The 13,111-nt window shown below is 46.2% G+C and overlaps 2 protein-coding genes across 3 annotated transcripts in view; both read left to right on the top strand.

The window, feature by feature from the left end:
* Window positions 1-892: 892 nt before the first annotated feature.
* On the top strand, window positions 893-3,771 carry NEU2 (sialidase 2 (cytosolic sialidase)). Its single transcript, XM_010568399.1, has 2 exons — window positions 893-1,093; window positions 2,833-3,771. Exons 1-2 carry the CDS (start codon window positions 893-895, stop codon window positions 3,769-3,771), a joined length of 1,140 nt encoding a protein of 379 aa, XP_010566701.1.
* Window positions 3,772-8,932: 5,161 nt separating this feature from the next.
* Window positions 8,933-13,111, top strand: part of INPP5D (inositol polyphosphate-5-phosphatase, 145kDa) — a 54,867-nt gene continuing 50,688 nt past the window's right edge. For both annotated transcript variants that reach the window (XM_010568175.1, XM_010568174.1), the window contains exon 1: window positions 8,933-9,124. In XM_010568175.1, the coding sequence (XP_010566477.1) occupies window positions 8,991-9,124 (134 nt within the window). In that variant the 5' untranslated portion in view covers window positions 8,933-8,990. The remainder of the gene's footprint in view (window positions 9,125-13,111) is intronic.

Consider the following 13,111-nt stretch of genomic DNA (forward strand, 5'->3'; position numbering starts at 1 on the left):
CCCCCCCCCGCTCCAGCTCGGACATAATTCCCCTGGCTCAGTGCGTTTTTACCAGGGTAAACGAGTTCACAGGAGAGGCTTGGTACAAAAGGACAGAGGGTTGAGTGGGTCTGAGGAGAGGAAGAGAGACTATGTAGGAGCGTAGCACAGACCAGTTACATAGAGGCAGCTTCCCTAAGTGCCCCCTCATGTTTGCCTTTGTAATGCTTTTAAGTCACTGTACAGATGACAAGATCTTGGCCTGGCTAGAAGTCCCACCTGATGTGGTGGGACACTATTCAGACTGTTCTTTAATCTTATGGGGGGAAGGATGTTCTTGTTCTTTCTCTTTTCATGCTCAGTGCTTACCATCCTCAAGCAGGGGTACAGCTGGGGTTAGGGATTGCCTCAGTGTGTCATTTATATGGGATTTTAAGCTCATATCTGGCAAAGCAGAAATTCTGTGCTGGGTTTGGAAACACCATCAACAAAGACATTAATGGTCTTCTGAGGGAAAATACTATAATGTCTGATTCTCAACAATCTTCTGAATTACAAAGCAAACCCACAAAAATCCCAGCCTGTGAATTTAATTAAAAAGAAAAAAACAACTTACAGACAGCTTTTTCATTAACTGTATTTAGTGTACTTACCTTAAGTCACTTCATTAAGATCAACCAGGCTGTTCCTGGGGTAAGTCTGGTCTGTGTTGCCAGCTAGTATGCAACATGTGGGTTCTCTTTGGAAATGCACAAGAAAAAGACAAAGCTGAAAGTAGCAGAAATTATGTTTCAATGTCGGAAATGTCCCAGTGAGCAGGGAGGGCAAAATGTAGTGGAATCTGCTCTGTCACATTTTTCAGGGCTAAGGTCAGTCAAAATGCAATGCATTTTGTCTTCTTCCCCCTAGCATGATGGCTTCGTTTCCTGTCTTGAAGCAAGAGACATTGTTCCGGAATGGTACCTGGAGCTATCGAATTCCAGCCCTGCTCTACCTGCCACGTTTCAGCATCATCCTGGCATTTGTTGAGGAACGAGAGGATGTGGTGGATGAACATGCCAAGCTAATAGCAGTACGCAGAGGCATGTATGACCCAACGACACACCATGTTCAGGTACCAGTGTGGGGAGAAAACAGGGGAGACTGTCCACCTGTACTGTTCCCCTGTCCCCCAAATGAGTTGAATGTGTTTGCACTCTTGCTGTAGGGAGAGGGCAGCTGCTTCTCCCCAGTTATAGGAGACAAATCAGCTTGTAAGTAATGCATGTGTCATTGTAACTGCTGGGATTCAACCCCATGATTGGGCAGCTGTTAGAGAGACTAAAGTGGGCAGGTGCAGCAGATTTTCTGGAGATGGCTTTGACCCATCATTGCAGAGCTGGGGAAGCAAATAGAGAGATGGGACAAAGTCCTGTTGTGACAGCAAAGATGTGGAGGAGAGGCAGAAATGGGGAGTGCTACAGGGACAGGGAGGACTGAATTAGCAATCAGTGACTATGTTTTTAAATTCATCTTCTTGGGGCTAATTTCTGTTTAAAAAACAATAGAGAACAGCTAGGCTCCCCACGCAAAAGAGTGTCATCTGGTTTGTCTGTGCCAGTGAATTGGCTACCTTATTAATCTACCAGTTATTATTAACAGTTATCTTGCTGGGTGACTGGGGGTGGTGGATACTCTATTTATAATCATTTTTTGCATTTGCAAATGCATTAATGTCGGGGGGGGGGGGTAATTATATTTTTGTATTCCAGTCCTTCATTGGTGACTAGTTGTCTTAGATTATAGACTTGTAAGAGCTGGAGTCTGCCTAGCAGAAGCAGCCTCTGAGCGTACCTGCAGTGTCATACCATTCAGGTGGCATCTTGTGTAACCCCCTGTAATTCAGTTAAGTAGGCCTCAGATGGTCATAAACTTAGTAATTTGTGTTCACATGCTAGAGTTTCTTAAAATGGAAATATTAAATATTCAAAAAAGTTAATACTGGTTGAATAGACAAAGATAAGACATGACCAAAAAGGGTAATCAGCAAGTCAGGGTAGAAAAGCTAATTAGTATTATCTTACTGGAAAATACTGCTTCATTTATGAAGCCAATAACACTATGTAGGAATAATTTTCTAATTGCAATGTTAGTGTTATAAATGTGATTGTGTTATATGCTATTCATTTAAAGAAAGACAGGGCTTGGAAGAGAATTATACCTGCTCTGTGACCTCTTTTCTGCATTGGACAACTCAGGGTCCAAATTTCCACACCAGAGTGTGTAAAGCCATGCAATCAGCTCTAGCAAGGTGCCTCAGTGTAGGCTGGGATGCCCATTCACATATGGATCAAAATGGAGGAATAGGAGTCTGAATGGAAAGGAATTTGTCAGCATCTAGGATACTTGAAAAGGGCTCAGTTATCTAGATGACTTCCTAAGAAACACTGACACAACAGAGTGTCTGTACCAGCATACTTTGACCTCTGGGCATGTCTGTGTGTCATATATATGTATGTATATATATACTTGTGAGAATTTCTGAAAATTCAGCTACTGTAGTTTTAAAGTGTCATCAGACACTAGCCCCATTGAGATACAGAGCTATCAGCTCCTCAGTGAGTAGTAATTTAACAGGACATAACCCACCTTTTTGGTGAAGTATATGTGCATTGTGTCATCCAAATAATTTTCACTTATGTTTGGCGATGCCACTATATTGTCTTCCCATTTCTTGCTCTATCCACTAACTTGCTCTCTTCTGTTCTTCTCATGCTCTTCTGTAACTTTTATCCAGGCACCCTCACACTGTAATATGGATCTGTTTGTAATGGTGTGTTTCATTTTTGTCTCCCTTCACACGGTCTCTGGCAGTGGAATAGCATGGAGACCATTGTCAGTGCACAGCTGAAAGACCACCGATCTATGAACCCATGTCCTGTTTATGATGAGGTCTCAGGGAAACTGATCCTGTTCTTCATAGCTGTCCCAGGAAAGATCTCTGAGCAGCATCAGCTCAGGACAAAGATCAACCTGGTACGTCTCTGCTATGTCACTAGCATGGACCAAGGACGCACCTGGAGCACTGCCCAGGATGTCACCGATGGTACCATTAGCACTGAGTACAAGAACTGGGCCACTTTTGCAGTGGGGCCGGGTCATGGATTACAACTGCTCAACGAGGCCCGGAGCCTCGTGATTCCTGCATATGCCTATCGTATCTTGGACCCTAAGCAACACCCCACCCCTCATGCCTTCTGCTTCATCAGCTCTGACCATGGGACAACATGGGCATTGGGGAACTTCGTGGGGGAGGAGAGCGCGGTGGAGTGCCAGGTAGCGGAGGTGCACACCTGTGGCAGGAAGGTCCTCTACTGCAATGCAAGGAGCAGTAGGGGAGCCAGAATCCAGGCTGTCAGCTACAATCACGGGGTGGACTTTGAGGGAGGCCAGCGGGTTGAAATGCTAGTAGAACCTCCCTCTGGATGTCATGGAAGTGTTACTGCCTTCCCACCTCCCCCTGATGCTAGATGCCAAGACAGTTGGTTGCTCTACGCTCATCCTACAGACCCAAAGGGTCGAAGAGATTTAGGAATTTACCTCAACAAAAGCCCTTTAAATCCAACACACTGGACAAAACCAAGCATCCTTTTTAAGGGCCTGTGTGCTTATTCGGATTTGCAGTACATGGGGGTTGGGCCAGATGGGTCACCCTTGTTCTCCTGCCTCTTTGAATATGGGACCCACCAACAATGTGAAGACATAATCTTTGTAATGTTCACTTTGAAGCAAGCCTTTCCATCAGAGTGCTGAGTCTTGAGCCTTTCCATCAGCATCCCTCTGGAAATCACCTTTGCTGATACTTCTTTTCATTGTCACTTCTCATCTTTCAGCAGAAGGTTTTTTTTGTACTCCTCCTGCACCCTTAGTTTGGCATTGGCTTGTGGCGTCTAGATTATGAAGTCTATTAAACATACTAAAACTGAACGTGTGGTTGGTTTTGGTTTCTGTTGCCTGTTCTCCCTTCTTGCGTTTTCCTTGGGCTGCCATTTTAAACATCATGTGCTCAAAACAAGCATGACTTTTGTATAGGGCCTCTCACCTTGAGGCCTCTGATAGACTTGATTAGGGATGCACATGTTAATAGTGTAGGGACTGTGTGGGAACAGAGGGCAGTGATTATTATGCTGAGCTGTATTTAGTAAGCTGTAGATAAAGTCCTAGAGAGGACACTGGGTTTACTGCCCTAGATCTGCAGTTACCTTCTTCAGAAAACTGCTTTGGCTCTGGTTAGGTGCACTTCTTGCAATCAGTGTAACACTTGCTGGCAACTCTAGCGTTCAGGGCTTGCTGTCTTCTCATTTCAGCAAGGCCATGGGGTGCCTTGCTCATGTGGTATTCCTTGCCCACTTCTGCAGTGGATTTGGGGCTGCCTTACTGAGTTCCCAGGCCACCAGGGCTCATTTGCCCTTTTGCTTACACAGCACTGAGAAGCTGCAGTTTCTCATGCGTAAGAAAACCACAGCTTCATGTGCTCCAGCTGTTCCCTCTCCCTGGGCAGTGACAGCAGGACCCATGCAGGCCACCAGGACCTGCCCTGCCATGTTTGGGGACAGGGCAAGTGGCAGAAAAGGCATTTTGCCTGTATCGAAACTGCAGAATCAGGACAGGTCTGCAGAGGGAGCTCCCAATTTACGGTCAGGAGGGGAAATACTTGCTGGTCTTTCTAACAAGTGCTAAGCTATGATCGACACAGCAACTGCTCTTATTGCTGACAACCCCATGTCTTGCAAGCATGGCTGTTGTTATTACAGAGTATCACTGGCATATGAGGCAGTGTGTCAAACATATAACATTGCCCCACTTCCAGAAAATTGCAGAGGTGCAGGTGTCAGAGGAAGGGGACCTGACCAAGTCCAGAGCAGCATGAGAGTGCTCAAGCTGGAAGGCTTTCCAATGTAGACAGATTTTCAGCAGGTTTCTGAAGGAAACAGCCCCAGTTTTGGTGAGATGCTATTCTGAGTCTACGGTGTGATTTGAAAGGAGGCATTATGCAGTGAGTAGTACAAAGGGAGTGACCAGAAATGAATGGGTACCAAGGGAGACACATCAGAGCAGATGGAGCTAGGAAAGCTTTACCCATGCATTTGGACAAAATTCTGCTTTATGAACTAGTCTGTGCTTGTTTGCTATGTGCTGTATTCTGTGTGTGTGTACAGGGGAATGGCTCCAAGGAAAGTATGTTTGTTTGCTCTGTTGGTGAAGAAAAATATCTTTCTAGAGCGCTTTCAGAACACATCCCCTTTGGGGAACACTAGCAGGTTTCATAGGATCCTTTGCACTGTCGCTGCTCAGGTCTGTGAGTCTCTCCTTGCTCAGTGTCTCCATCCTTGCCTTTTATTGCTGATAGCTTGCAGGGGTAGTGGGAGAAGGGGCCCTGATTTTTCTCACTGTCTAGGTTTGTTTCAGGGCACCTGGAGGCTGCAGGTACCAGCGGAGTGAAGAGATCTCATGGCCTTCACAAATACACCTGTAATTTGCTGAGCCCTTCCCAAGCAGCAGGTCAGTAACAAGGTAGGCCGGAGTAGCATGGAGTGGCTCAGCTAACCAGTACTTTGTGGGTATTACTCATGTGCTCTTTATATGTAGGCCAGAGTCTAAATACGCCTTATGGCCAATAGCCTGTTACTGATACCTAATGAGGGAATGTTATGTTTAGACTTCAGTAAGGCTAACTGCTGTCCTATAGACTTAACCTCCCTCATCAGGCATACTATGGAATACTTTTGTTTTATGACATGAAAATGCATATTTGAGAACATTTCATCTGACCAAGCCTGGCAGTGCCTGTGCTGATGCAATGTGCAGGCTGGATATATGTGGGGCTTTTGGGTGACCACTGTGCATCTTGAATGATGCTACAGACAGTATTTATCCACTGGTTCTGGACAGGCTGGTGAGTTCACAGCCAGCTGGTACAATACTACCTGGACATCTGTAGCAAACTCAGTTTAGATAAAGTGTTTATTGCAATGTTTGAGAGGCAGCTTGGAATAATACCCTAACATGGGGGAAAAGTAATGTTTCCTTTGTCCATAGACTGCCAGGGCTGCAATTTATTACTATTCAACATCAAAACATGTCCCAGTTCTTTGTCTGTGGCCTCATTCTCTCAAATAAGTTTAAATGAAATACTGCTGCTGCAGTTATCTAAAAGCTTCTGTTGAGTCTGGGTTGGATTTGTCTGACAGATGTACCCATTATTCTTTTGTTCTACAAGGGTAGCTCTTACACGGTGTTTTGTCCCTACTGTGGGACAACAGTGTAGACTATTTGAAGCACATCCTATTCATTGTGGAAACCTTAGGGCTGTGCTGGCTACATTTGTAGTATCACCTGGCATGTAACTAGTGCAGGCTGATCACTTCACTCCCCCTCTATGGCAAACACTCTAGCTCCTGTCTAGGTAACTTCTCTAATCTCTTCTTCTTCAGATCTACTTACCAGCCTTCTCCGACACAGGCACAAATAGAAAGAAAATGAATGTTCTAAGTATCTCCTGCAGAACAGCCTCTTGTCTCTGTGCAGGACAGAAGAAGTTACCACTGTCCTTTGGGAATCAGGTAGTTCAGGATACGCACGCACTTGTGTGCTGACCACGCAGGGGTCGGTCTTTCTCCAGCGCTGCAGCATTCATATGCCAGCACCATGAGAAGTAAAACAGATGCCATTTCCTCTTCAGGCAGTGTTGCAACTGAGCCATTAGGGATCACAGAGCTGTTTATGTTAGGGGATTGGAATTCACCTTTTGAGCAGCTGGAGCTGTACTGCGCTTTCTTTTAGGACAAAGAAATACTCACAGAAACCAGCCTGCACATCATCTTATTGCTGCAATCATCACATGTGTTTGGATCCCATCCCCTTGTTTACGTCTCCAGGACAAGGAGTTATGTGTGGCTCGACAGGGGATTGACACATTTGAAGGAAATAGCAGCAGCTTGCTAAAAACTGAAGTTGGTGGCGGGATAGATAGGAGTTAGTGTTCAGTACACAGCTAATCAGTCTCAGATGTCTAACCAGGGCTTGTACCTCTCTGTTAACTTGCAGTAGGTCAGGAGAATCTCTCCAAACACAGTTTCATTCCAGCAAAACTTATGTTGTGCAGCAGCTCTGTCCACTCTGCATCCACATATGGGTCCATTGCATAGAGAGCACTGTGAGGTCAAGCAGTGGTTTGACATTCAGAGCTGTTCTGCTTCCTGCTGCAGCTGTGCTCCAGAGAAGCTACTGTAAGTATCAGAAGTCCCAAGGAGCTGGTACAGGTGAGGCTGGCAGCACACTGTGGCCAGGCAGGGCTGTCAAAGGAGCTGCACAGTCCCTTTGCCATATGCAGACACTCTCCTCAACGGGGAGAATAGGGTTTGTAACCACTCTGTAGCTTATAAGAGCTTACAGCTACTGTCCGTGAAGAGCTACTTCATGGCATTCAGCATCTGACTCCATTTAGGCACCTGAATCCATGGCAGTTTGGCTCCTAAAGCCCTATGTGGATTTGGGTGAAGCTGAAGGGCAGGTCCAGCTGAGCTAATTTTGGTCTGTAGACAGTGCTTGCTCAGTGTGGACAGGAAGCCCTGCACATTGCAGTTCTGCCCATTTAGCAGGGTCCTATGCTGGCTGCACAATTTTGAATTGCTGGTGCCCACAGTTTAATCTCAATGGCAGAGATTAAGGTGGACACTGCAGAATAGATATCTGGATAACTGAAAGCACCAGGAAGGCTGGCAGGGATGAATGCTGAGCTGTACTGGTCCATTCTCCCTCTCCATACCCATAAATTCTGGTGTCTCCCAGTTTGGTGATAGGCTGCTCTCTTCTACCTTGCTGTCCATGTGGCGTACAGGGGCAGCACTCCATACATGATCCAAGTACCATGGTTCCAGCACTTGTCCTGGCTCTGGGAGGTGAGGGTTGCACAGGGCTAGCAGTGTCTGCGCCTTTCCTGGGAACTCACCCTCTGTACTCAGAATCCCAGCTCAGCTGCTGCTTTTTGGTATAGCTCAAACGTGGATTTGCAGAAGTGCTGCCTTCAAAGGCAGAGTGGTTGGAGGTACAAGATAGGCATCCAAATTTGCCATGCAAAGTACCTCTGTAGCAGTGTCCTTGCCTACTGCAAAAATGCCCCTTGTTGCTTTGCCTTGGAGATGCAGCACTGAGCATGCCACACAGCAGAGACAAGGGGCAGATGTACAGACAAAGAAAAGGGAAGTGAAAGCTCCAGTTCTCCTCTCTCTGATGCAGGTTGTCAGACATGGCTTTGATCTGTCCTACCTTTGGGGATTTAGAGTAGGAAAGATCTTTGAATCCATCTCACGGTAGCTGATAGGGAGCTTTGGTCACAAATCCCTAGAGCAAATCAGCCTCTAAGTATGCTTCTGTGCATGGAAACATGCAATGGTAATTTTTTTTTTCAGTTCTTTGAAGTTGCCTTCTCACACCTAGCTAGACGTGAGGACTAGACAAGGCAGGAATGGGGCAGTCAGTGCTAAGTATCCTAACGCACAGTGTGTTTCTGATCAGTCTGAGATTTACTCCCCATGGACACCTGTAATGGATGGGACAGACAGACAAGAAAAAGATGGAAACTCAAAGGGTCTGGCAAGAGATCGTAAATGAGACAGCAGGCCACCAAAGCCTGGGGGACAGAATCAGTGGAGGAACAGAAGAGATCCCCAGCTGGGACTTTTTGATACAGAGTGTTAGGACATGAAGGGGGAGGGAGAGAGAGAGAACATGGGCTTGCTAGTTGCTTCAGCTGCAGCATGAAGAGGGAGAGCGGGGGCTGCAGGAACATGTCATGCTCACTCTCTGAGCTGTTTGAGTTGAGGAAGTTGTCCGCGGCTAAGTTTCCTTTCCCTCTCTGTACTACTGAAACAGGAAGCTGGTGAGCTGAAGCTGCCTGATCGTTACACAGAGACACACAGGCAGCTCTGGCAGCTCCTGTACTGGCATTCAGGTTTCCTCCAGCTCCAGCGATGGATCAGTGCTGGTACCACGGCAACATCACTCGCTCCAGAGCCGAAGACCTGCTCTCCAAAGTAGGCAAGGATGGCAGCTTCCTTGTGCGGGCCAGTGAGTCAATTGCTTCGGCATATGCACTCTGCGTGCTGTAAGTACAGCTTTCAACCTCGCGCTTCATGCGGCCACTTTTGTTGCCACTTGTGCAGGGGGTAACACCCTGCATCCTCTCCAGCACAGAGGCAAACAGCCACTGTACCCACTGGGAAGGTGCAGCCCACATCAGGGCATGGCTGGTTTCACCTGACTGGGCCACAGGGTAGGGAAGGGTTGGGAGCAGGGCCAGGCTGAACAAACCCATATTCTTTTACTGTTGTACTGCTCATACCACTTTTCCCCTGATTCAAAAGGAGAGAATAATGAAAGATACTGCGGCTGTGCTCTGAGAAAAAATAACCTCTTGACCTCTTTGAGCATGTTAACAACTTGGGTCAGGTATTTACATTTAACAGCTCAAAACCTGAGCTTGGTACCCTCACAGGCACCTTTCTTGCTCTGGTTCAGTGTGTGTCCGACCCACCTGCTTGTACAATGCTGTGTCCCATTCAGTAAAAGGCTTGAAATAGTTCCTGGAGCTGTGCATGATACACCCGGCACAGCAGTCATTCTACCTGCATCATTAATGTGGCTCGTGGGGTAAATATTTCATGTGGAAACAGGGAGAGGAGAGAAGTGCTGACAGCCCTGACCTCCCCGTTCTGGGTTGGAGCTGGGGACCAGAGAGCAAGGCCTCCTGCCCTGGGTTTGTGAGGGGCAGGTGTTATTCCTGGAGGCAGGAGTGCAGGGGCAAGAGGAGGGTAAATCAGTAGGTGCAGTCTGAGGTATTTGACTTTGTATTACAGAGAGATAAGATAGTTGCTCTCTGCTTAGGAGAGATCAAGAGAGCCTCTGTGGGACCCTGTTCTGCCTGTCAGATCCTCTTTGCTGCCATTGTGCAGCAGATTAATAGAATTTATGTCATCCTTACCCCACATTAAATTACAAGCAGGTTTCTCAGTGTAGTTTCTTTCTGAAAGTAGATTTCTTGCAACGGTAAAGGCGGTGCTGCTGTTTATAATTCTGGTCTGACTGCTTGTCTCTGAGGTCAGGCTTCTGGTGACAGCACAGTCTGCTGCAGAGGATTCACCTGCAGAAAAGCGTGGGGCTGGGTAACTGCCCTGTAAGCGTAGGTGTTGGACTGTCAGAAATCTGTGGCTGGGTAATGGGGGTGTTCACAAAGTGCAGAGATCCTCTGTGCCTGCCTGTTAAGATGTTTGTAATAATGTGGGGAAGAGTTTTGTCTTGCTGGAGGGAGCAGAGAAAGAAGGGTGGCTGCAGATGAATAGCCAGGACAAGCAGGAGGAAGGACAGGCAATCATGTAGCATGCGCTGCAGGCCCAAGTTACAAGTCAGGGAACATTTTACTAGAATAGACTGTTGCTTCCATTGAGTGTTTCTAGTATGACCCCTTTGATTTGCCTTGTAACCAGTATGTACACAAAATATTTTTTCAGACTGATAGTGGGGGTTATAGAAAGGGAAGGTGCTGTAAAAATGTCTACTAACATGCATTTGCATAAGTTTTTCCATTGTAAATGTTTACACAGCCAACTTTGAAAGCCTTTTGTGACTTGAGAGACATGGGATCAGGAAATAGGAACAATATCATGACCAGGATTTTCTGAACCGGGAGCCAAAGGTTATGTTCTTAAATCCATTCTGAGGTGGCTAACGTGAATGGCTTGATTAAAGAAATGAGGAGTACCCAGCCTTGTCAGCCAAGAGCAGATGGATCTGTGGTGCAAAGGGCTGGCATTAATTATAGTCTGAGAAATGTCACACAAATTTCTGTCAAAGTACCTAACAAGCTTTCAGCTTATGCTGGTTTGCAGTTAGTTTGTGAAGAGAAAGGGTTAAAGGTGGTGAATAAGTTTTTCCCTCTGAATGTCATCCTGACAAAATGGGCAGTTTTGCTGAAGCTGCAAACTTCCTCAGAGATGTATCAGTTTCAGCTGTGTTATTGACTGGAAGGTGTTTGAAGTTTGAGCTCTTCAGTTACTTCTGTTTAAAAAAAAACAGAGAGGCTGGAGATAAAGAATGAGAGAGAGAGGGGAATTGAAAGCCTGACTGCAAAAGGTTTTCACAAAAGAAAAGTGAAAAAGTGTCAACTGTGTATAGATAAGGAAAATAAAAAACCATGAAATTTGCTCTGAAAAAGAAGTGTCATATTCTGCAGACCTCTAATATTTATTGGGCAGATCAGTCAAAATCCAGCAAAAGCACTTATTATATCATAGAATGCAATAGTGATTTTCTTGAAGAGTTGCTTAGGAAAATAGTGTTTGTATAAATATAGACACGTAAGGGAGGTGTATTTGCAGGGCCTTTTAAGAGTGCCTCCTTGCCTTTTCTGAAACGTCGAGCAGCAGCATTGAACCTAGCAGAGAGCTGAAACAGTCAGCAAATGCAGAGGGAACGCTCCTCCCCCTGCACTGCTGTCCTCTGCTCTACTGGTCATGCTGCCCCATAAAAGGCAAGAAGCAAAGCCATTTTCCTCCTCCTTTCTCTGTGCCTGGATCATTTGATCTGCCAGTTTATTGACAAGAAATGGGCTCTTTGACTTACCTGGTGAGGAATGCCTGGATCCTGAAATAAAAACTGAGCCTGCTTAGTGTTCACAGCGTGCAGCACCTGAACTGGTATCATTCTTCCAGGGGATCTTCTGTTGGTGGTTCATGTGTGAATGGCTGCAGGATTAACAACACTGCTAGAGATGACCCTCAGAGGCTAGCTGCAGCTGTAGGATCCCTCTCAGAGGACACAGCCTGTGAGATGCCATTTCCAACCCCCTGTGGGTACAGCCTCTCTCATGGTGCACTTAGCACCATGCCTAACATGGTAGTCCTGTTTAGAATTTCCAGGCACTCCCAATATGCACATCATCACCTGTGCAAAAAAACATATACAGCAGGAGAGGAAAGAGAAAATACAAGCCTTGTCCCCTTTTCTCCGCTGGTTGGTTGAGAGGACAGAGAGATGACAAAGTACTTGGAGACATGTTTAAGCTGAGGCTGATGTTGTATTTACCCCCACACACAGAGGGCCTGAACAGTGGTTGAGCAATTCTGAACTCAACCCAGTTTTTAGGGAGGACCTGGAATGTGACAGTAATTGGGCCCACATAACTTGACAGTCAGGACACTGAGGACAGAAAGCCTAAGGGTAGAAATGGAGTAAGATTCCCAGTCTTCTCCATCCACATGCACTAAATTAGGGGACTGCTAAAGAGGATTCCTGCTTTTGATGCTAGGAAGTGCTCCTCCCTGCTCCTGTCTCACCCAACAGCCCTTCTTTCCTTGCACATCCACTGATCTTACCTGTCCTCATCTTAAACCTCTTTACAAGTATGACAGCAGCCTCGTAAGGCCTGTGCGATGGGGCACTTTCTGTGAAGGTAACAAGGAGGGTCCTCTTGTGATGCAAGAGCCATTGAGCTGGTTTGTTTATCAGTTTCATAATCTCCACACGCACAAATTTTCTCTCATCAGCTGCATGAGCAGTTCTGCTTAGCCCTGTTTGCATATCAGCAGGAGGAAACGGTCTAAGAGAACTGCATTGACAGATAAAAACAAAACCCATACCCTTCCTTGGGGCATACACTCATCTGGTGTTGATTGCCCTGGGCTTGGTGAAATTAGCAGTGTTGTGGCAATCCAAAGTAGTTGGGGATCATGGCTGTGACTTCCAGCTCCGTACCAGATCCTCAGATATGTGAATGAATAGGTGCCTGTGAAATGGTCTTATGTCGCTTAGTGAAGTGGTACTGAGCTCTGGGAGCACTTCTAATCCTTCTGTGTCCTTTGCATTAATGCCATCAAAAGATACAGGTTCATGTGGCTACATGACAAAATCCTCCAAACACCCTGGAAAAACTCAGCTATGATATATATGTAATTTCTTTTCATTTCCAATTGCTCTTTGTGATTCCTTGTGTAAGGCTGCCTAAAATCCTGGCGATCTCTCTTCCTCTCTCCTGCATGGAGTAGTTCTGAAGGGTGTATGATGGTTAGACTCACAACATAATTGTAAAAGAGGTGAA

Source organism: Haliaeetus leucocephalus, unplaced genomic scaffold, assembly GCF_000737465.1.
Source record: "Haliaeetus leucocephalus isolate CR32 unplaced genomic scaffold, Haliaeetus_leucocephalus-4.0 Scaffold240, whole genome shotgun sequence".
Classification (NCBI taxonomy): domain Eukaryota; kingdom Metazoa; phylum Chordata; class Aves; order Accipitriformes; family Accipitridae; genus Haliaeetus; species Haliaeetus leucocephalus.

Bases quoted from the DNA above. Each gene is read 5' to 3' on its own strand.
- NEU2 (XM_010568399.1), top strand. From the start codon at position 893: ATGGCTTCGTTTCCTGTCTTGAAGCAAGAGACATTGTTCCGGAATGGT. The intron at 1,094-2,832 runs GTACCAGTGTGG...GGTCTCTGGCAG, and splicing joins CAACGACACACCATGTTCAG to TGGAATAGCATGGAGACCAT.